The following is a 23479-nucleotide window of genomic DNA, read 5'->3' on the forward strand; positions in this document are numbered from 1 at the left end:
AGGAAGCTGCAAAAATCATTTACCTGGGATTCAGCAATGATCTTGACAAACACTTCTCCGATGTTCTTTCAGACAGGGTGGAAAAATGGGGTAGGCTGATGGTATGGACAGTTGAATGTTTAACTTATTAAATGATCATATACAAAATGTGTGCATTTAATAAATTACGGCAAACCCATAAAGACATGTGTTTTCAATTTTAATGAGGATAAAGACGAGACATTGACCAAATTTGGGATTAAGACTAAACTTGATATCTATGTACATTGTACGATGGAAAATAAGAATCCTCATTGTTGTCATCATCAGGCCTTAGAGTGATGTGACACTTTTTTAATTACAGAGCACTTTCACATATATTGGTTCATGCCATCCTCATCACAACCCTGCAGAATTAGAATAGTGATTATCTTCACTTTACAGGTATAAAAACTGAGGTTGGCAGATTCAGTAATAGCTGTGAAGCCAAACATCCAAAGAAAAAAAAACCCTCTTGCTATAAATGTAGTTGGGACAAATAGGAAATTGTATGTTTCAACTCTAAAATTAATTACATAAACTAAGAGTGAAGGCAAGGCTTAGAAGTGCTTCTATAAAAGGCATGGGAGTTTCAGTTAGCTTCAAACTTCATATAAGACCATAGTGTTATGTGGCTACTATCTATGCAATTGAGATATCAGGGATATATTAATAGAAGTATAGCGTCCATCACATTGGAGGTGATTTCTTTGTATTCAGAGTTGGCCAGAGCATCTCTAAGGTATTGTTTTCCTCTGGCTGTAGCATTTGAAGAAAACAAGGATGTTTTACTTGGAAAAGCAAACACTTAAGGAAGGATTTTGCGTTAAACATTTTCTGTGGGCCAACGCGTATGAAAGCTGAAATAAGACAGGTTTCAGAACATCAAAAGAATTTTCTCACCATTACAGTTACCTGATAATTGAAGGGATAACCACTCCTTGCAGGTAGTAAGTGTCCCCCACCCACTGCCACACCACCCGCACTCTTCCTCCAGAAAGCTTCAAGCAGAGGTCAGTCAGCCACTTGTTTGGTACGTTGTAAAAACTTTGGGCATTGTATCATCTCTGATGGTCTTTTCACTTCTAATCTTCATCAAGTCTAGGACTCCTGCACTATGTCCAGATTCATATGATTGAGTCTAACTTTGGGACAGCAATTGATGGGCTCCCCAGGATTGACTCCTGGGTTAAAATGGAACAACTGCTTGAGCAATGATCCTGCAAAATAGGTAACGTTGGCTAATTTTGAAAAGTTTCTTATGACATGCCACACTTTACAGGATTTGTCTCAAGCTCAAAATTAATTCTAGCCCCCTATATACAAATGTATATGTATACAAATGCTAACCTATGATGTTATGTGTATCATTCTTGGGCCTTTGACATATGGTGCCAAAGATGGCCTTCTGAAACAACAAGGGATTTTCTCACCAAAGGCATCCTTGATAAACCAATAACTTGTGTGAATGGCTTGAATTTCTCTACATGCCCTTACCACGCCCAGTTTAAAACATGACTCTAGCCAGGATCCTGTAGACTTAATTTACCATAGCCTGATCTAACGGAGTGGTCTATGGGCCATTGTTGGGGGTGGTGAGGGGGCCAGGGGGAATATCTTTCTTCTCTAAGCCTCTATTGACCTGCCACCACCAGCCAAGTGTTTTTTTAAGGTATTTACCAAGAATGGGGACCTTTTAATCACATTGGCCCCCTCCTTAAGAAAGGAAGTTGAAAAATTTTGTCTACATGAGAGCAGTGTCATGGAGTTCTGGGAGGGAAGGGGAGAAATCAAGACTAAGTTTGGGGACGTGGGCAAGTTTTCGTTCTTAGTAATCCTAGACACTAGCTTTCATTGATAACAAAGGGAAACAGAGAAAAGGGGGAGGCTGAACTGGACTTAAACAGGAGGGCCACAGGCTTAGTGTTGGGCAGTGGACAGTGAGCTAGACTTTCAGGATCTCAGAATAGCCTGAGACAGCATAGCATAGTGGTTATAAACACAAGCTCTGGAGCCAGACTGCCTGGGTCCAAATTCTGTCTCTAACAGTTGTTGGCTGTATCACCTAGGCAGGGATCTCTGTGTGGCTCTGTTTCCTTCCTTGAAAAAAAATGTGAATAATGATAGTACCTGTCTCATAGATTTATTGTGAAGATTAAGATGCTTAATAAATATAAAGCTCTAGAACAGAGCCCAACAAATACCAAGTGAATATGAGTGTCAGTTCAATAACATAAGTAAAAAGTAGGGTGTGAAGGTGGCCAATTTAGTAAATATTTGTTGTATACCTACTATGATCTAGACACTGGGCTATCCAAGATTTAACATTGGAGAATCTGGCTTTGGAATCAGACAAAGTTGGATTCTAATTCCAGCTCTGCACTTGGCTATGAGCTGGGTGGCCTTGGACATGTTACCTTACCTGTTTGAGTGTCTGTTTTCTCATGTGTACAATGGGGATATTAATAGCACGGGGCGACACAGAATTGCTGTTAGGAGTAAATGAGGGAGTGCCTATATATGTGGCGTATCAAAGGGGGCTCACTAAGTGATAATATATGACATCTGTAAGCTAGAGCCTATATGATGAAATGTAACAGGAATAAATGTCAAGTCTTATATCTGAGTTAAAAACTCAATTTCAAAATAACACATCCCTTGCACCAGTGAAGAACAAGAAATGATCAACTGGCAAGAGCTTGTGTGAAAGAGAGCTGTGGGTTTTAGTTGGCCACAAGTTTCCTATGAGCCAACAGAGTGATCTGGCTGCCCAAGGACTAATGTAATTTTAGATGGCATTAATAGAAATGGTGACTTGAGATCCTGGAAGATGATCGTTTCATTGTCCTGTGTGCTCTGTGCTAGTCAGGTCACTTCAGATATACAGGTTTGCATTTTGCTCACAGTGTTTCCGCACGGACAATGACAAACGCATTGACAAACCGTCTGGAAGTGGTGACCTGGCTTGGGAGGCATTGGAGAACACTTTCCAGAGGATGAGATTGAAATAACCCAGGGAGGGGGGCACCTGGGTGGCTCAGTTGGTTAAGTGTCCGACCTCAGCTCAGGTCATGATCTCACGGTTCATGGGTTCAAGCCCCACGTCAGGCTCTGTGCTGACAGCTCAGGGCCTGGAGCCTGCTCCAGATACTGTGTCCCCCTCTCTCTCTTCCTCTCCCCGACTCATGTTCTGTCTGTGTCTCTCAAAAATAAATGTTAAAAAAATTTCTTTAAATAACTCAGGGAAGGAGACACTAAGGCAATATTTGAAACAGTTCTTTCTTTTAATGAAAATGTTTACAGAACACACCCCACATCAAATCTGTCAGCAAATTCTGTTGACTCTTTTCTCAGATTGTATCAATAATCCAACCATTTCGCATCACCTGTTACTGTGTTGACCTAACCCACCCTCTCTTGTCTGATTACTGCAAGAGCCTCCCAACAGATCTTTCTGCTTCTGCTCTTGTCCCTGAGTCTACTCTCCACGAAGACTAGACAGTCCTTTGTAAATCTAAGTCTTCTCGTGTCACTCGGGTGACTTCCTGTTTTATTCATGGTATAAGTCAAAGTCCTTACAGAGACCTGCAAAGGTCTTGCTCAGCTCCCACCACCTCTTTGACCTTATCTCCTGCTGTCCCCCTTGCTTACTGGGCTCTGGCCACTATGGTCTAGTTACAGTTCATCCAACCCGCCAGACATTCACCTGTGTCAGGGCTGCTGCACTTGCTGTGTTCACTGACAAGAACTCACTTTGCCTAGATATCTGCGTGGCTTGCTCCACATACCCTTCAAACCGTAGGTCAAATTCCATCTTCTCCGTGAGGTTGTCTCAGCTACCCTTTTTAACTTGCAACAATTTCCCCACTAGACACTTCTGTATTTCCTATCTCTGCTTTATTTTTCATTACATAATTTATCATTGTTTACTATTCTATGTAATATTCTATGTAATATTCTATCGCATATTGTTCTATACAATAATAGATATATAAGATATGTAGAAGAGCTGCTCTGGTTGAATCTGGAAGGAGTTGGATAGACATGAATTCTGCCCTCCGAAGCCTGGGTAACTGAGAATTAACTACATAGAGATGCATTTGCAAACGAATGTGGGCGAAACCCTGGAAGTACCATTAGTGAGATGTTCTGGACTCCGGAAGGACAACTCACATTTTCTGGATGTTGAATATGTGTTAGAAGTAGATTTTGTCTGGGTTGCAACTTGAGGTGGAACTAGAGCTGGTGAATACAAAAGGAATTTACACAGGCAGATATGGAATCAAACAATTTGAAATTCTCAGGTTGTGTCATCAATGGTGGACTCCCCATCCCTGGAGGTGGACAGAAAGAGACTGTGTACCTACCTGTAAGTTCTGCTGTGAAGGAGATTCTGTACTGGGTTGGGGATTGGACCACACCACTTTGACAACCTTTGTAGCTCTGAGATGCTGGGGACAAGGATGTGTGAGCTCAAGGATCAGCGGTAATTTACATTTGTTTTTTAAAGATGGGAAGAGGATCTTTGGTCTGTGTTCCTGGAGCCCCAGAGACAAATTCTGCTCTCAAAGGTCCATTCCACCCTAACTGAGATTCCATTTCCCAGAAATTACCTGATGCTGGGCTGACGATTAGAGGCCAGCCAGGGGTGAAGGGACTGATTCCCATGGCAACCAGGTTGAAAAAAAGTGCCATGTGGAGCATTGTCAGCAACAAGCTAAGGTTGCATTATAAATAGATATTTAATTCATTGAGATAGTTTGTGACGACTTCTGCATTATAAATAGATATTTAATTCATTGAAATAGCTCTGACAGCGAGTAGGAAAGTTAAATCCCAAAGCCACTCTTTGTCTTTAAGTATTTCACAGTTAATTGACAACTATTTTTTTCCCTTCTAAAACATGTAGAACTTGGTTCTCTAAGTGAAAGAATGGTATATGTGAGTGTTTTTAGAAAACCAACTAACAGTCCAGTGTCACAATATTTCTCACTATTTGTTTCTCATTGAAAGGTTTATCAAAATTTTATCTGACTCCCTGAGTGCCTGCGTTTAAATCTTTTTGACACAGGAGACCCCAGGTTCAATATCTGGATTTCACAAGAGTATTTCTCTGCATTTTGCCTCATCTTCTTCCTGCTTTTCTAACTCAGAGCCTTCTCTAGACTTCAGTCCTTGGCTCTCCGCTCTTTTCTTCCCATTTGTCTTTCCCTTGTTTAACAGCTAAAGTAATCAAGTGTTCACTTGCTAACTTGCACAGCCCTGCCACTAGCCTTGATAATACACTTTGGAACACCTGATGATTGGAAAACGAAACCAGACCTGAGCAAAGACTTCTATTCTAAAACCAAGGACCAAGAAGCCTCCCTTTAGTGTTCAAAATGTACAGCTTGATTGAGGGTTAGGGATTATGAGTTTAAAGGCAGAGAGTAGTGCTCAGCAGAAAGCAACATTTAGGTTTTGCTAGATTCAAATGTAAAAGCACTTTTGAAATGCAATTTTTAGAAACACTATAAGAAATTAGTATAAGCGACCAATAGAATCTCATCAAATGGAAATCAGAGTGAGACTTTGTACTTCTACATTCCAAAGAGCTTAATACAAATTAGTCTATAGTATTCAGTGTTTCGTTCTATAAGGATTAAGGGAAATGGAATGCATTTTTTTTCATTAAGTTGCTGGGTAAATAAGCTCCCTAATGTAAGAATATAGGAGTTGCTTTCTAAATTTTATTGTAACCTGGGATAAATAACTCACCATGTATAGCACCTTTGTGTATCATTCTGCTGAACAGTGTTGGCTTAGAATTAAACAGTGTTGGGAGGTAAGGAACTGTACAGTCAGGTTTAAAGGAATCATGACCTCCTCTAGGACCTGTAGGACAATTCTTCTGAGGTCTTGAACAGGTTCAAGGAACTGGGTAAGCCCCCTTCCCCATTCCAATCCCCCTAATGTGTACTGAATTCCCACCCATGGAGCAAATGTCATGCTGATCCAGGGAGGAACATCAAGGGCTCAAAATGCAAGCCAGCAGCCACTTGGAGTCCTGGGAGGAGACACTGGGAGGCTCCCTTCTTCAAATCAACCACCGCATCTGCTTACTCACTCTCTGAGATCCCAACACCAGATACCGATTTCTTTGGGAAAACAAAGCTCTCTTTAGGGATCATCAAACTATTCAGCTTTTATCAATCATTTAGACTTGAGTGAATTAATGTACACTCCATGATTGTTAGGTAAGGGCCACAAAGCAACTTTGTCAATTTCAAAGTTCTGCAGAGGGCTAATTCTGATGTTTGAAGGCAGGCATACTATGGACCTACAAGTAACAGGGTAAAAAGGATATACTTTCAATGTTTGCCCTCCTTGCGCTGAACTTGGAAGGAACATCGCCATTCATCCATTCATCCATCCAATAATGAGATGGAAAGACAAAAGGACATTCTACTCAGTGACAATGTCTCAAACCAAATTGGGAAGTATTCTTTTGGAGCCTTCCCTCCTTCCCCACCCCATCCTTAAGCTCCTTTTGTGCTAGCAGCCCCATGCTCTCTTACTCTTCCATGGAGGTCAGTTCCAATACACCATTTCTATGCCGTAAGTAGACAACCGATCCATGGAAAAACCACTGCCATAGTTTTTTCAGTTAAATAGTGAATACTCTATTTATTCAGAAGATATGTTTTTAATAGAATTTCATGCACCAGTAAATCAGTACAGTGAGGAGTTACAGGGGTAGGGAATCTCTCTTCAGGAAACATCTCACCCTGTAAGAGCTCTCAACTCCCAGAATCCCCTTGACCCAGCTCAGGTGATTAGTGGCCAAGAACAGTAGATGGGGTTGACTCCTAGTATAATCAGTTGAATCTGCAGGTCTCTGAGGATAAAAGAGAGGAGAAGAAAGCTCTTGTAAATGAGAAGATTATTATATTGGGACTGGCAGTTCCACTGAGGTTTCCTGAGAGACTGATGAGGGAGAGCTGGTGTTGGCGCCTGGTTCTCCCTCTTGGTTACACTCTTCAAGGGCTATGGTCTGGTCTCTTCCATCTGTCTCTGAGTCCCTGTGTAGAGAAAAAGACATGACTAAGGGAGGACCCAAAACTGTTAACCTGAAAACAGGTTGTGTTATGGGGCTTAGATATTCAAGGAGCATTTCTCCAGCAGCCCTGGGTTTATAGAAGGAGGTTGACATGAGGCATTTACCTGGTTCGGAGTCGAGGCCACTTCTTCCACTCTATGGCTAGCACCACCCCCAAGGCTACAACTACCACCACAATCAGACTACTCCGGACAATGTTCCCCACAGTGCACTCCTGAGCAGCAGGCCCTGTGATGATAAAAGAACAGAAACCAAAGTCATGGAGGTTATCACATGTCTGTTCTCCTGACCTCTTTTTGCCCAGTCATCTGGCCTCCTCCAGGATTCACTTGGAAGCCGCGTGTTGAGAATGTGAAGGGGTTGGTCAGAGTCAGTGCTTATGCTGAGGCAGAAGCAGCTCTCCTTTTGGGGGGTAGAAGATGCCTTGAAAGTATCCTGCTCACTATCTGTGAGTGAATATGAAGTCCCACCTCCCTACCATCCCTGGGAGAAAGATGGCCACACTTGAGGTCTCAGACTCCAAACCCTCCCACCTCCACATTTGGGTGGTCTCCATCAGGTCTCCATTGGTGTCTCTAGGATCCCAGGTGGGTCATGCTAAGATGATGGAGGGATTATCCTCTCACCTGCTGCCCCCACCAGCTCCAGGGCATCACTTGGCTCCGACCAGATATCAGGATAGGCCTGGAGGCGGTAGCTGCAGCTATAGTTGCCAATGCCTTTTCCTTCTACATTGTTGATGACGAAGTCCCCATCCTCTGAGAACTGCTGAGGAGCCTCTTCTCCATCATGCTCCAGGACAAATTCAACACCTGGCAGGGGTCCTCGGCACTGAAGGGTGATGTCCTTCCCTAGCTTGAACATAGTGCTGGGCCAGGCTGACAGCGAGGGCTTAGGGGGCTTATCTGCAACCAAACAGGACAACCAACCAGTATTAGAAGTGACTCTGAACCTGCTTAGGGCTAACTACTTTAGACTATAAAATCTAGACTATTACTGAGGTCTCTAAGACCTTACCAGTCACCCAGATCTCCAGGAAGTCACTGTGATTGGAAGCCGCAAAGGGAGCAGAATCCAAATAATAAACACAGCTATAGATCCCAGAATCTTCACCTCTCACCGCTGGCATCCAGAAGTCAGCCCTGTACCCCCTTGGCTTCTGTTGCTCCAAAGGCTCTTGAGTGCCCTCCTTCAGCAGGACAAATGTTGAGTCTGGAAGTTCCCCTTGGCATTGAAAAGTCATATTTTCTCCAGGGGCTACAATGAGACCTGGCTGGGCTAAGAGGCTGGGTTTGGGGAGCAAACCTAGAAAAAATTAACTACTGGTCAGAGAGAGGAAGCCACTTTCCAGTGTGCCACCCTTGGAGTCTGTTCAATAAAGAGGGAAGACTATTGCTTGCCTCTCCTTGAGCTCTTCAAAAACTATTTCCATGAAGTGTCTTGTGGTCCATTCTCTCCTCTCTATGCTCCCATGCCCATTCCAGAGCACCTTCCCCTTACCTGTGACTATGAGTTCCAGAGTGTTGCTAGGCTGTATCTTGATAGGGCTGGTCCAGTCAGGGTGGTAGCAGCAGCTGTAACGCCCTATGCTAGCACCAGATATATTGGTGATGGGGAATGCCCCGTCATTACTGGTAGATCCCCAGAGCTGCACTGAAGTGGCTTCTCTTTCTTTGTGCAGAATGTACCCTACTCCATGGACTGGCCCCTGACACCAGAGAGTAACATTCTTCCCCACAGGAACCACAGAACTGGGCTCAGCAAACAACCATGGCTTGGGAAACGTGTCTAGGAAGAGATGGAAGATGGAAAGTAGTGAGTATGGAAACTTATCACTAGCTGCATTTACCCTTTACCTTTCTCCTTCTGGTTGCAATGGTTCCCCTCTAGGGTCTGGCCTAGCCTTCTACCATCCCTAATCCCTACTCCAGTTGTCTCTGTCCCAGTCTCCTATCTTGTCTGTTCTTACCAGTCACCCAGATCATAATGGGCTTGCTGAGATGCGATCCCCTATTTGACATGGTTGTCTCGTAGTAGACACAACTGTAGTTCCCAGAGTCCTCTGCTCCAACGGTATGGAGGAGGAAGTCAGCTGAGTTCCCTGAGGTGCTCTGGAACTGTAAGGGAACCTGGTTTCCTTCCTGCAAGAGGGCAAACCTCATGCCTGGGAAAGCCCCTTGGCAGCGCAGGGTCACATTCTTTCCAGGAAGCACCACAGGACCTGGCTGCGCCAGGAGAGTGGGTTGCGGGTAGTATTCTGAAATTCAAGAGACCACAACATGAGAGAAGCCTATCCCCCCACATTCTGGAAATTGCTTTTCTAGTGTTATTGTAAGAAACAGTATGTGTTCATCGTAGCAAATTAGAAAATACTGAATGGGCGCCTGGGTGGCTTAGTCCATTAAGCGATTGACTCTTGATTTCAGCTCAGGTCATGATCTCACAGTTCATGGGTTTGACTCCCACATTGGGCTCTGTGCTGACCATGAGGAGCCTGTTTGGGATTCTCTCTCTCCCTCTCTCTCTGCCCCTACCCTGCTCATGTGCATGCACTCTCTCTCAAAATAAATAAATTTAACAAAAAAGAAGATACAGAGAAAACCTAAGGAAATACAATTCTACCACTCAAATATAACCATTCTTTATACATTTCTCTGTATTTCGTTTTCATTTTTTCCTATGTGTACCCATATCATTGTAGCTGTAACGATTTGCATATTGGGATCCTACTGTATGCACAGTTGTGTACGTTAACATTTTTCACTTAACTTTATATAGTAAACAGTATCCTATGACGTTAATCAGCCTTTGAAAACTATCATTTGTAATGGCTGCATAATATGCAGCTGTCATTTCAAGGTCTTTTCCTTTTCTCTGAGGGCCATCCAGCCCACCAATCTCTGACAGACCATCTAAAGAAAAAGTGAACATTGAGCCTAAAGCTCTAGGCCAAGCCACAAAAAGATTTCAGAAATAAAGCAACATGAGCTTGGCCTTGGGGATTGGACACCTGCAACTGCCTTCCTTCTTTCCCTAGAAGTGAATTACTTGCCTCTCCCTTCTCCCCTCTCCTTTGACTCTTCTCTCTGTATCAATAATAATATAGTCAGCTGCCTTCCATGGACTGCTTACCATGTGCCAGGCACTTTCCTAAGCACATTCTTGGTGACTTTTATTTTATTTATTTATGTACTTGAATAGGCTCCACGCCCAATGTGGGGCTTGAACTCATGACCCTAAGATCAAGAGTCGCATGCTTCATCTTGGTGACTTTAAGAAAGAGCGCTTTTCCTCTCCTGCTGACAGCCCTTCCACCCACTGTCCCAGGGTCAATACTGTCTCCATCTGCATGCCCCCCCTCCTGACCTGTCACCACGAGCTCCACAGGGTCGCTGGGCTCAGACCAGATAGCAAAGTCATAATAGCGGCAGCTGTAATTCCCTCCATCACCAGCGCCCACTGAAATGATCAGAAAGTGAGCTGCACTGGCCCCTGGACTTGCCCAAGACCTGTCACTGGATGCTATTTCATTTCCATCTTTGTAAAGAATAAAGCTCATGTGCTGGTGGGGAGTAGAGCAGTTGAAAGTCACTCGGGCACCAGGAGTGACCACAGGGCTGGCCCATGTCTTGAAGAAGGGCTTGGGGTACATTTCTAGAAGGCAAAAGACAAAACACAACACAAAACCAAATTAAGAAACCAAAAAGAAAGATAGCTAATATAGCAAACATTGATTTCTGGAAGCTGCTTTGTTTTCTATAGCACTTCATTCACCAGTAGGTGCATTTAAAAATCAAAGCAAGTCCACTTTGCAGACGGACTTCTCACAGGGGACTCCTGACCCCCACCCCTCACCTCCTCGGATAGATAGCTAAAAGAGTGAACTTTCACTAGAGCTCTGCTGGTCCCCTGAGGCTCAGTTTGCCCATTTGGGCAAGAAGGGTGAATGGTACCTGTTCCACCTCCCTTGAATATTTGCTCTATATCTAAATAAGATAATTGATCTGAAAATAATTAGAAAACTTAAATCACCCTCCACAAACCCCAGCTATTAATAACGATTATGGCTATTAATATCGCGCAGCCAGAGGCCCCAGCACTCCCAGCGCCACGCCTGCCTGGCTCTAAGATTGGACACAGGCTCCTAGGACCAGCAGCAAAGTTTCTGTGGGGAGAGGAGTGTCTGACCCAGAGCTTTGCCTCCCCCCACTCCTCTCTCACACACCCTTTTCAGCTCTACCTTTTATGACAAGCTCCAGGGGCTCACTGGGCTCAGACCACTTGAAGGGGCGCTTTTCAGTGTGAGTACGGCAGCTATAATTGCCTTGGTCTTTAGCCTCCATTCTTTGGATTGTAAAGAAGGCTTCTCTCCCAACCGCACCAAGTTGCTGGACAGGTTCCTGCACTCCCTCCTTGTACAGAACAAACTCCATGCCTGCCAGCCATCCTTTGCACCGGATTTGCAGTTTCTGGCCCCGGATTGGGGGGGAAGCAGAAATGACAGGTTTGGGGAGCATGTCTGAGAAACAAAATGGGGTGGAAAAGGAGGCCAAAGTTTGGAGGTGGACAGATGGGACACTTGGAGTCACTTTGTCAGCAAAAAAGAAATCCATCCCGCACTGGCCTTTGACTCTTCCTATAAGTCTGTTCCCAATCCCCTCCCCCATTTCAGGGCCCGTCCTCTCCTACTTGCAGCACAAGCCCCTTGGGCTCCAGGTCAGTGTGCATTATTCCCCCACCCTCAGGAACAGTGTTGGAGTCTCAGGGCACTGAGGATCACCCTGGGAGGAGCCTCTGCCTTTTCTTACCTGTGCCCACCAGCTCCAGAGCCTCACTGGGCTCTGACACAGCCATCTCCTCCCACGAATGGCAATGGTAACTCCCGGTGTGGCTCTGGGTCAGGGCGCCAAGGGGGAAGGCAGCCCGGACCTGCTCTGAGGCCGGGCGAGTTGCAATCCACCCAGTCCCATCCTTCAGCAACACAAACTCCTTAGTTGAGCCAGAAGGGCTTCTGCACCAGAGGGTTAAGTTCTTCCACGGGGCAAGAGGGAAGTTGGTCTCTGCCCACAGCTCAGGCTTAGGGGTTGGCATGATTATTTCTAGAAACAGCAGAGTTAATGAAGCCATCTTCCCTCCTCCCTCCCCTCCCCCCTTCTTTGCCCTTGAACCCCCTACCCAGATCACATTGCCTACCTCCCCTTTCAACCCAAACCCAAATTCTTTCCTTCCTTCTGCAGGTGCTAGGGGAAAGAGGAAGCTTATGTCTCAGCTGAGCCTCAGAAAAGCGCAGAAGCTTGGGAGGGGGGCATTTTGCAGGCAGAAAAGCAGAGTTGGAGGCCGAATTTTGCCAGCAGCTTTAGCAAGTGCCCCTTCCTGGCTGTCTTTCCCTCCCAACCAGTCACTCCCTGGCCACTGACACTGACACTCTGTAGTTATTTCGGATCTCCAGGAAGGAATGTCCCAGTCTGGAGCAGGAAAAACTCACCAGTCTCTTCTGTCAATACCCCATTGCACAGTCCTGCAAAAGAAATTGCTGCCAAGGCTCTGCCCCCTCCCGCACGGGATTCCCCCGGCCTTCTGCCCAGGCCCCTTCCCCACCCCCTTGTACTCACCACAGCAGAAGAGGACAATGACTATGAAGAGCATGGTGACCCCTTGAGCAGTCCCCAGCAACCAGGCTTCTCTAGTGAGACCAGAAAAGAGACGAGAGGAACTGCTGGGGTTAGGGGGAGGGCGGAGAGAAGGGGGCGGCAATTTATGTCATTGGCTTTCTCACCACCCAATAGGGATTAGATTTGGGCAGGATAATGGGATATAATCTTTCCTGACATCGATGACTTTTCTTTTTGAGGACCTCACCACCTACAAACCTCTTGGTCTTTCATGACCCACGTGCCCCCCGCCCCCTCCCCCCTCCCCAGCCTGTATCAGGTGTCAGCTCCCCTTGGCCCCTGATTAGGCTGTTGCTGGAACTGAGTTGTCAGATGTGAAAATGCTTTTGTAACCCCAGCCCTCAGAACCCCTGGAGCTCAGAGTGATCAGCAGCTCTGGGTGGTGGGTGTGAGGGTGGAGGGAAAAATCTTGGGTGTTTCTCAGTCATCAAGTTTAAGTTTGGAAGCAGTTTTTATTATGGCAGTATTGGTCCTCAGACCGACCTGCCTCACCTGCCTTTGTTATGGAAGGGTTGCCTAGGCAGCCGTGGTGAATTACCAGAAGATTGTCAGTGCTGAGCTAAGCTTGTCAGAGAGTGGGATCTCTCTACCCCCACCCAGATTATGACTAGCAATGTGCAGCAGCTTTGGGTTATGGGTCCTGTAGAATTAGATGATATTAAGCCAAAATCCACTTGGCAATTTGTACTTAGAAAACACTGACCGCCCCCACTTCCTGATCACGAAAACATGCTTTTCAAGCTGCTTTTTCTCAAATCTGTTTCTGAACCCATTCTTTGATGCGGTGGTCCTGAGTTGAAGTAGGGCACTTGAAGTCACATTTTTTCTAACTCCTGGCTTTGAGGTTACCCCCAGATGCAAGACTCAGGATAGATTCTAAGGACAACTAAGACTGGACCCCCACTGAGACCTTTTGAAAACTCAAAGGGTGGTGGTTTTTGCAGAAGATTTAGGGGGCTCCCTTCTAATTACCCAAGCACTCTGTCCTTCAGATCCTAGTGGAAAACACAGACACAAATCATAGTCATCAGCCTTTGTGTATTGAATACACAAAGGCCTGTGATAATGGTGAGGGGGCTACAGCCAGGAACTAGGAGGTTGGGGGGGGGCTAGATAAGGCATTCAGGGGCTGAAGCCCCCACGAAGCTGGGAGCTGTCATTTGTCTCCTTGTTTTTAACAAATTCCATCTTTTTTTAAAATTTTTTTTAAAGTTTATTATTCATTTTTGAGACAGAGAGAGACAGAGCATGAGCGGGGGAGGGTCAGAGGGAGGGAGACACAGAATCCGAAACAGGCTCGAGGCTCTGAGCTGTCAGCACAGAGCCCGCACAGAGCCCGACGCGGGGCTCGAACTCACGGACCGGGAGATCATGACCTGAGCCGAAGTCGGCCGCTTAACCGACTGAGCCACCCAGGCGCCCCTGTCTCCTTGTTTTTAAGCAGAATAGCTTAAGCACAGGCCATGGGGATCAGAGAGAGAGGGGGATGGCCCAGAGGACTCCAAAAGATCATAGGAAATGGCAGGACAACCTGTTTGTTTCAGAGGAAGCAGTTTGATGCCCAGGCCCAATCCACTGCCTCATCAGATGCCCATCTAGGTTAAGATTATACTCTCAGGATGCCCTGCACAGATGGTTGGAGGCCAGAGCAGTGGAAATACTGGTTTCTAGGGCAACTAGGATGGACCACAAGGCTCTCTCGCCCTTGAAAGCTAGGAGTAATGATGCAAAGTTGGGATGGGAGTTGGGTAACACCTGGAGACACAGGACAGCTTGGCTTCTTACAAGAGAAGAAGTTCAGACTAAGTTAATGTGGAAGACATGAATCATCTCTGAGGGGCTGAGATTTGGGTACTCTCCTGTTGAGGGGGAAATCAATGGATGAGGTTCTGATTACTTCTCATCTCGGAGAAGTATATGTTTCTCCACCCTCTGGCTTGGGTGCTGACCTCTCTGCAAGGTGAAAGAGAAACAGCTGGGATGAGAAAGTCTTGTCTTTGACACGCAGAAGGTGGGGCATACAAAGGGTGTGACCCTGTGACTTGTATCAAATAGAGCATGCCCTGTGTCTGAGTCTCTGGGGAGCCTGGACTGAGCTACATTGAAGAACAGGAGGCTGGGACAAGACAGTTACCTGATTCTGAGTCTCCGACACTTCCACCTTATCCACAGCACTACCAACAGCAAGGCAACAAGCTGCATGAATAGGGACAGCCTGATAGCTTCATTCAGAACGTAATTCCAGGTGAGAAAGCCTGTGGCTAGAGAAGACCAGAAGAAGGGGCCTTGATAGAGAAAGGGGGAGGCGAAAACATTCAGGGGAGGGGTGGCAGGGGCTGGTTTCTGACGGTGAAGGTGAATAGAAGTGGCCTTCTTTTTCATAAAGAATGGGAGCTTTGAAAGTATCCTGCTCACTGCCTTTGAATGATTATGAGGCCACCCCAGGGGAGGAGTGCACAAACACAAGGACCTTAACTTATAAGCCCCTGACTCCCCTTTCCATAGCTTTCTGAGCACTGCTCTGGGATCCCAGGGCTATCATGACCAAAGCCATGGAGGGGCATACACATGAAGAGCTGTCCTCTCACCTGCTGGCCCCATCAGCCTCAGGGGCTCACTGCGATGTGACCAGATGTTGGGGTGTGCCTCTATGCGATAACTACAACTGTAGGTCCCTGTGCCTTTCCCTTCAGCATTACTGATGATGAAGTCTCCATCCACCGAGAATTTTTGGAATGTTGCTCTTTCCTCCCATTCCAGAGAAAATTCGAGTACTGGATGAGGTACTCGGCACTGAAGGGTAATTGCCTTTCCTAGCTTGAACACAGTGCTGGGCCAAGCTGACAGGGAGGGTTTGGGGGGCTTATCTGCACCAATCCAGAAACCAGAGTTAAGATAAGTGACCTTGAACTCAATACCCCCTCCCCCAACAAATGTTTCCCAGCTTCCTATTTGATCTTTTCTGCTTTTCCACTTCCACTAGATCAGAGGTCTCAAACTTTGACTGTGCATTAGAACCTTTTGGCCCACTCCTCAGTGCTCTAAAGACTCTTGGGTTTCTACCTTCTCTCAGGAAGACCTGACACCTGTGAGTTTCCCCTGGCCAGAAGGAAAATAACTTTTCCAGGGGACACAATGGGGCTTAGGCCATGCTGAGAGGTAGGACTTGGGTAGCAATCCTGGGAGAGAAAATACCTAAAGTTTTTGGAGAAAATTCCACACCACCTTCCTAGTGTATTTTTCCTTGGCTCATAAATCCAAGAGGGTATAGGGCTGCTAGCTCCTTCTTAGAATACAATAATGGTGATAAAAACACACATTTGTTAGCACTTGCCTACAACCACGAGCTCCATGGTGTTGTGTGATGTCATCCTGATGGAGGTCTTCCAGGAGAGGAGATAGAGGCAGCTATAGACGCCAGCATCACTGTAGGTCACATTGTTGAGGAAGAATGACTCATCGTCATCAGTGCTGGCAGTATCCAAGAGCTGAAGTGGTTTGTCTTCTCCTTTCTTATAGAGTGCAAGCCCCACTCCATCCACTGGCCCTCGACACCACAGGCTCACGTTCTGACCCATTTGGACCACAGGAGTGGGCTGAGCAAGTAGCCAGGTCTTGGGGAAAGTGTCTAGGACAAGACCCAAAATAGAAAGGGCTAGTAGTCTGCCTCGCTTCCCACCACTAAGGGTTATCTTCCTCCAGTCCACCCTTGGCAAATCCTAAGCCCAGTTGTACAAATTCTGCTCTCTTCCCCACTGTTAGCCCTGGCTGCATGACCAGGTTCTCCAGGAGGCCCAGAGGGAGTTGTATATCCTTAGCCCCTAGCATAGATGAATGGCATTCCCCTCTCTTACCGGTTACCCAGATTTTCAGGATATCACTAAGGAGTGAACCCCTGTGTGACCCATCATAGTAAAAACAGAGGTAATGTCCAGCATCATGGATTTTCAAAGCCCGAAAGAAGAAATATGCCTCATTTTTTATTGGCCTCTTGCGGTAAAAGGATTTCTCCAAGTCTTCAAGCCTTATTAGGGCAAATGTCATTCCATAGATTGGCCCCTGACACCTGAGGCTCAGGCTTTCTCCAGGTGCCATAATGGGCCCAGGATATGCTGTCAGAGTTGGTTTGGGATAGAGTCCTAGAAAGGGGAGAGACCCTGAATTAGCAATAGGTTGAATCTTCCCTATTATCTTCTAGTTTTATTTTCCTAGTTTTTTCTAAAGACAGGGAGTGGTAGCTGAAGTTTAGCCTCTACTCTCTCTCCCTTCCTTGAATCTCAGCCTCTTCTAGGAGATAATCAAGGGCATGTCCACTTAGGCACCTCCCCGCTCACCAGACTTAATCAGATCCACCGAGCTCTAACTATGTATAGGGCTGTGTCTCCGTGGAATAGCTACATCTGTAATTGCCTGTATCTTTAGGTTCCTGGAACGCCAAATGTACTTCTTCCAACCACCCAAGAAACCAAACTTCTTAAAGTGTACTTTTGATGCTATCTTTGTAGAGCATGAATACTACTGCAGGAATAAAAATGGCTTTCGAACACATTAAGCCCAATAAGACCCTACTTCCAGCACAAGATAGGAAGAAACCAATAAGGAGGGATTGGCCAATAAGTCTTCAACCCAAAGAAATCTGTTAATGGGGCCACACCCTCTTTTCCATGTACTGTTCCCCTAAGGGAATGATACTACAAAATAAGGGGCGGGCCTTACTCCCATACCATTCCTTCTTACCCACTGCCATCCCAGGTAGACCCACCCATCCATTATTAGAAAGATCAGCTCTGTCATGTGCTCATTGAGCATTTAGGATGTAGCATTCAGGCATCATGTAGGTATAAGGCTTTACAAGTAGACACAGTCCCTGTCAGCAAAGAGTTGATGGCCTAGTGAGGGATACCAGTGAGTAGGTAACTGCCAAAGTGTATGTTAGTGGAATCTACTCTGGAAGGACATTCGTGCAACAAACATCCATACACACAGTTCAAACAGACAGTCTTTGTTATTTGATCCTCAATAAGAAGCTATACTAATGAAATTAACATCTACCATTTATTGAGAACTTATATGCCAGGCACTGTACATATATTATATTTAGGCACATCCTCACAACAACCCTGTGAGGTAGGCATTATTCTTATACCAATTTTGCAAATCAGGAAACCGAGGCACAGAGGGGCATCATACAGTAGGTTGTATAGATACCGTCATATCATTTTAGAGTGGGGGAAACCGAAGCACAGAGAGGTGAAGTGACTTGCTCAAGATCACACAGGGAGGCGGTGTCAGAGGTTGAACTAGAAACCAAGATTACTGCTTCTAAGTCCGGGGTACCTTCTGTTGCGCCACGGCTTTCCCCAAGCCTATTGATGGGGATTGATGGAATAACTGATGCAAATGTGGCCAATTCTGTCTGAAAGCATCTAGGCCATGGGGTGGGCAAATTGGGGCTTGGGTGTGCGTCTGGCATTTGAACATTTTCGGGAGACTTCTGTGTTTAGAGGTTGACTGTCTTATCAGATTTACATATATAGGACTAAAGTCATTTATGAAGCCATTTCTAAAGTACGAACTATCACCTTTTACCATTTTTGTTTATTTTTATCACCAGCACTTGCACAATCCATTCTGTTTTCCACACTTAAAAATAATAATCACAAATACAACAAAAATGCATTTAAAATTTAAAAACCAGCTTATAAGACTGCAGTGGCAGTGCCTGGCACATATTAAGTGCTCAATAAATATTAGTCAAATGAATGAATGAATGCATCATGTTCAATAAATAGAGAACAACAAAGCTGTGATGAGTTGAAGCTGCCGCACACTTGGTTGGGCTCACTCGCTAGCAAAGTGATTGGCTCCCACACACCTGCCTTGTAGAATGTGGGATTCTAATTTGCATCTCAGTAAAATGTCACATGACTGTAGCTCAGAGGCCTTGCAGGGCCTAGGACCTGGCTAAGAAATGTAAATTCAGAAAGCCTGGTTCATCCAGCCATGATCCCTGGGACAACAATCATCAGACCCCAGCAGCCATAGCTGCACCCACCTGCCACAATCAGCTTCAGGGGGTTGCTGGGCTCTGACCACAGAGTGGGGAGCATCTGGATATGAGTGCGGCAGATGTAAACCCCTTCGCTCTCAGGTGTCATGTTGGCAATGGAGAATATGGCCACTGTCCCAGTTGGGATTTGGTAATCCACGGGCTCTGCATATCCCTCCTTGAACAGCATGAATACCAAATCCTGCAGCCAGCCATGGCAGAGTATGTTAACATTACATCCAGGAAGAGGGGAGGTCTCAGCCTGGATCCAGAAGATGGGCTTGGGCAGCTGACCTAGAAGGAGAGAATGAACTAGAATTCAGGTAGAGCAAGGATAGTGCTGCTCAGTGAGCAGCAGAGGAGAGTGCTACTTAAAGAAGACTTCCCTTTACCATCCTTATTTGCCACCCTTCCCTCTCCCATCTAGGGTCTCCCCTATGTTGAGAGCTTGCTCTCTAGAAATGTTCCAGAGACTGCAACCTCATTCTGCATTACCTATAAAGAGTGGGCACTTACTGTGGAATGCCTGCGTGTATGCATTCATGCATTTGAGGTAAACAAATGAATTAATTAAACAAATCATGCTCTGCGAAGGCAAGTTTGAATTCCAGGAGCTGGAGTTTATTCTTGACTATCTGTCACTGTCTTCTTACCTGGTGCCTCCAACTCTAAAACTTTACTGGGTTCTGACCAGCCTGTCTCCTTCCAGTAGCAGCACCTGTAAAGACCTGCATTGTACTTAGTAAGGGCACCTAAAGGGAATGAAACTTGGAAGGTCTTGGAGGAAGGGCGGATCCAGGTCATCTGTGTCTTATCCTTCAGCAGCAGGAACTTGCTTGAAATCCGAGAGGGGCTTTTGCACCAAAGTGTTATGTTCTCCCAAGGGGCCTGAGGGTAGTTGGTCTCTATCCACAGCTCTGGTTGTGACTGCATCACTGTCATTTCCAAAGATCACAAAGATGTGAGTGGTCCAACACTCTCCCTCCCACAGCATGCCCCACAATGTCCCTTAAAATCAGCTGTGACCCCGATTCCTTTTTTTGTCTTCCCTTGGGGACAAGAGTGTCTGCTCCTGTGGGATATGGGATAGGGACCCCAGGATATTTGTTCAAGGGATTCAAGTGAGTTGGGGAACACAGCACAAGTCTGGCTTCCTTTCCATCTGAGGTAAAGCTTTTTATTATTCTGTGGGAAACCAAGTCACGAAGTGAGGGGCTCTGATTCCCAACCAGCTCAATCTGGGAATTATCTTTGTGGTCTCAAGGCAGTTATGTCCAGGGGCCATGGAGGCAGCTGATGTCTCGGAACCTCCAGGAAGTGGCAGGTTCCTGAGGTGGTGCCACCTGAGGTGGCAGGACTCACTTACCTTTCGATGTCATACCCAGACTCAGCCCTGAAAAGAGAGAGAATGGTAAAGGAGGGCCCACACACTGACCCCACCAACTCTCATTCCCCAAAAGTCTCTCCTCCCTCCCCAAGGTGTCCACTCATAGGGGTACCTGTGACAGGATTACTTGCCCCTCACCCCTTCCTTGTACTCACGAATGCAAAAGAGCAAGACAGTAAATGTCCGCAACATGGTGGGTCGCTGCCCTGGCCGGTCCAGGGTCATGGGGCCTCTTGTGCTCAATGTGCACTTCAAGTCTGGCACGGTTCTGCCCCTCAGCAGGTGGTGAGATCTAAAAGCAGAAGTATTTTTACTCAGAGGACTTGTCCTGCCCCTCAAAGTTGAGTTTGAATCACTAAACTGCACTTGACAGCCCTACCTTCCACTCCTTCAGAGGCATGAAAGGTACTACAAGGTCACCTGCTCCTTTGCCCCACCCCCTTCTCTTCCCACCCAAGGTCTTTGCTGGCATCTAAGATGTCAGATGGGTTGAAATGTCTGTACATCCCTGGAATCTCAGAGGCCCAGAGGGCAAGTTAATCCAGCCCAGAGGGAGCCCATGGGATGATAGAGATGGGAGGGGTAGGGAATAATCTTTTTAGATTAGATTAGATTAGATTAGATAGATTGATAGATAGATAGTCTGAGTTCTCCAACAACCTAGGAAAGGAGGCTTTCCTGCCATCTCCATTTTTCTGGCAAGGAAACTGAAGCTTAGAGAAGATATATTTAATTTGCCCAAAGTCAAAAGATTAAATACTAAGGCCAAAATTCATGTTTAGCTCCGATGCCAATACTCTAAAACCAGTATTTAAATTCCCCCTTTCTTACATTTACTCACCTTTCCCATTTCACACCATCCAGGCCCTCCCTTCTGTAGATTGCTTCAGACACAGTATTAACGCTCATTCTTATCTCTTGCCCCGCAAAGCTTGAAACTCCCCATCTTAAGTAGGTGTTGGAGAATCAAGGTGCTTAAGCTAATTAATATAAGGCGTAAATGATGTATTGGCTGCCCATAATTTATAAGCAATTTTGTTCATTGCTCCTAAGGATATAGAGAATTGTTTGAATTTCAGAGAATATGGTAAAAATATTTAAATTCAGCGAGGCCTTTTCATTTTCCAAAAACCCCACTACTGACCACATGTGCACAAGATAGACCCTTTATACTTTCTTGCCTCTTCTCCCCCACCACACCCAAAGTATCCATTTGCCAAGGGAAGGTGTATCCCCACCACACACAAACTCAAGCTAACTCTCCTCCACCAACTCTCTCTATTCAGACTCTGAGGCACTGGCTGTTTAATCCTAGCTCAGGCTCCATAGCTCAGGGGTTAGAGCACTGGTCTTGTAATCCTAGCTCAGTACAGCGAGGTAAAGGCAGTTCCCAGAACAGAAAAGGGGTGCTTTTGCTTCACCCCAACAGATCCTAGTAATGAAGCCTCTAATCTGCTCCAGGGCTAACACCGGGCAGATTGGAGGAGCAGGAAAACAAGAAGATTCATTTTCAAACATCTGGGCTGTAGGAAACAGGTGGAAAGTCAGAGATCCAAGGAGACAGTTTCCTTTCGCCTTTTTCACTTTACATTGAAGAAGGATGCTCAAATTACCCTCTTGGGACTTTTTTCTTTTCTTTTATCTGTGAAGTTGGGGAGAAACACCTACCTAGCATTTTTGTTGTGTTGGATCAGAGATAATATATGTACAAGGCACACAGTAAACATTTCATTAAAAGGTAGCTATTTTTCTTCTTCCCCAAGGGGGTATTAACCTCGTGTGGCACCCTAATGATGCTCATCCCATCTCAGTTCCTAGAGCCCCTTTTCCCTGCTCTTCTCAGGGCCAGGCCCAGGCCCAGGCTTGAGTGCCACCCTGTTGCTTTGTTCCCCCAGGGCTCTGGGCCAAGATTTATTGGGGAAGCCAGGTTCTACTGCCAAGGGAAAGGTTCAACCTGGGATTCTGCCCAGAAATGCCATCTGAGATTCCACAGTGGCCACTTAGACCCCCTAAAGCAGGGTTTTGCCTCCTGGGGACTTGAGCAAGATGAAGGAACCTGGACTTCTCAGCATGGCTGACCCCTCCCCAATCACTAAGGATCCAGCCCAAATGAGGACTCTTGTGCCCAGGGAATTTGGGAAACAGCTGCCAGCTTTAGGTTAATTGGCCACGCCCATTTGGGGGCTTTCACACCCCCACCCCCACCCCCAACTTCCAAGGACTAGCCCTTTTACCCTCTCCTTCTATTCCACCCCAAGCACTTTCCCCACCCTTAGGCAGCGCCGCAGTGCTTTTGAGGGTGACATACCCGAAATGTCTAATGGCTCGCCCCCTGCATATCTTTGAGGGCTCCAGGAATCAAAGGGGTTGGGCTCGGCGGGGTGCCGGGTACATGCTTCGCTAAGGGTTTGGAGGGAAGACTGAGAAGGAAAAGGGAAGATATTTACAGTGCCCAGAGATTCTCAGGGAGGCAAGGCTGGGATCCGTGGAGGGACGGAGAAAGGGAGGGATGAAGCGGGTAGCGGGTAGAGACTGGGGAGCAGTTTGATTTGCGGCAATTAGTTACAGCAGGGAGACTATTTCGGGGGCTTTTGTTTAGGATCTGATGGCCAGTATTTAATCTTCAGCCACTGGGCTATGCGCTCATTTGCAGGTACTTACGGTAGTTGAAGCCCCGCTCCGATGTTGGAGATTCTCCAGTGAGCTCCTCCAGATGCAGCAAACTGCCCGGCATGAGAGGAGCTGTTTAAGGACAGCCCCTCGGGCTCCGAGCCCCGCCTCCCTCTCTTCCCCCGCCTGCTCGCCGGCGGGGCTGCTCCAACGTCCTCCCCTCCTTCAGCCTGGCTCTGGGTGCCCACCTACACCAACTCTGCCTGATACCTGCAGTCCTCTGATGGCCGGGATTTCTCCGCCCCTTCCAGCTCTCCGCCTCTCTCCAGACTCGCTGCAGAGGTTGCCCGAGCCAAATTCAGGCCCCTGCCCCCTCTCCTGCCGCTCTGAGTTTCATTGGGTCACGGTATTCTGGAGGGGAGAGGGCCAGCTCTCAGGACTGCCAAAGCTGTAGATCTCTCCTCTCCAGCTCCCCAATGCCTTTAAAGGGATCTCGGATCTTCCTCTGCCCATTTAATGCCCCACTTATGCATGCACGTCGCCACCACGGTTTAAATGCTTACTGTGCGCCTCGGGGCCCTGGGCAGCTATTGGTTCGAATCTTCATAGCAACCCTACAAGACGTGTTACTTCACTCCGTTTTA

At 46.5% G+C, this 23479-nt stretch overlaps 1 protein-coding gene across 1 annotated transcript; it reads right to left on the bottom strand.

Annotated features, from left to right (window-relative positions):
* Positions 1 to 6687: 6687 nt before the first annotated feature.
* Positions 6688 to 23093, bottom strand: IGSF1 (immunoglobulin superfamily member 1). The gene is made up of 20 exons (XM_027054298.2): positions 22887 to 23093; positions 20381 to 20517; positions 20205 to 20231; positions 19492 to 19773; positions 18845 to 19132; positions 16644 to 16928; positions 16124 to 16417; positions 15378 to 15656; positions 14924 to 15050; positions 12730 to 12800; positions 12603 to 12635; positions 11926 to 12216; positions 11358 to 11636; positions 10484 to 10771; positions 9087 to 9374; positions 8618 to 8905; positions 8135 to 8422; positions 7744 to 8022; positions 7222 to 7345; positions 6688 to 7079 (listed from the first exon to the last, which is right to left on the bottom strand). The coding sequence occupies exons 2-20, from the start codon at positions 20448 to 20450 to the stop codon at positions 6944 to 6946; spliced, it is 4017 nt and encodes a 1338-aa protein (XP_026910099.1). The 5' UTR covers positions 20451 to 20517; positions 22887 to 23093; the 3' UTR covers positions 6688 to 6943.
* Positions 23094 to 23479: the final 386 nt, after the last annotated feature.

Source organism: Acinonyx jubatus, chromosome X (genome assembly GCF_027475565.1).
Source record: "Acinonyx jubatus isolate Ajub_Pintada_27869175 chromosome X, VMU_Ajub_asm_v1.0, whole genome shotgun sequence".
Taxonomy (NCBI): Eukaryota; Metazoa; Chordata; class Mammalia; order Carnivora; family Felidae; genus Acinonyx; species Acinonyx jubatus.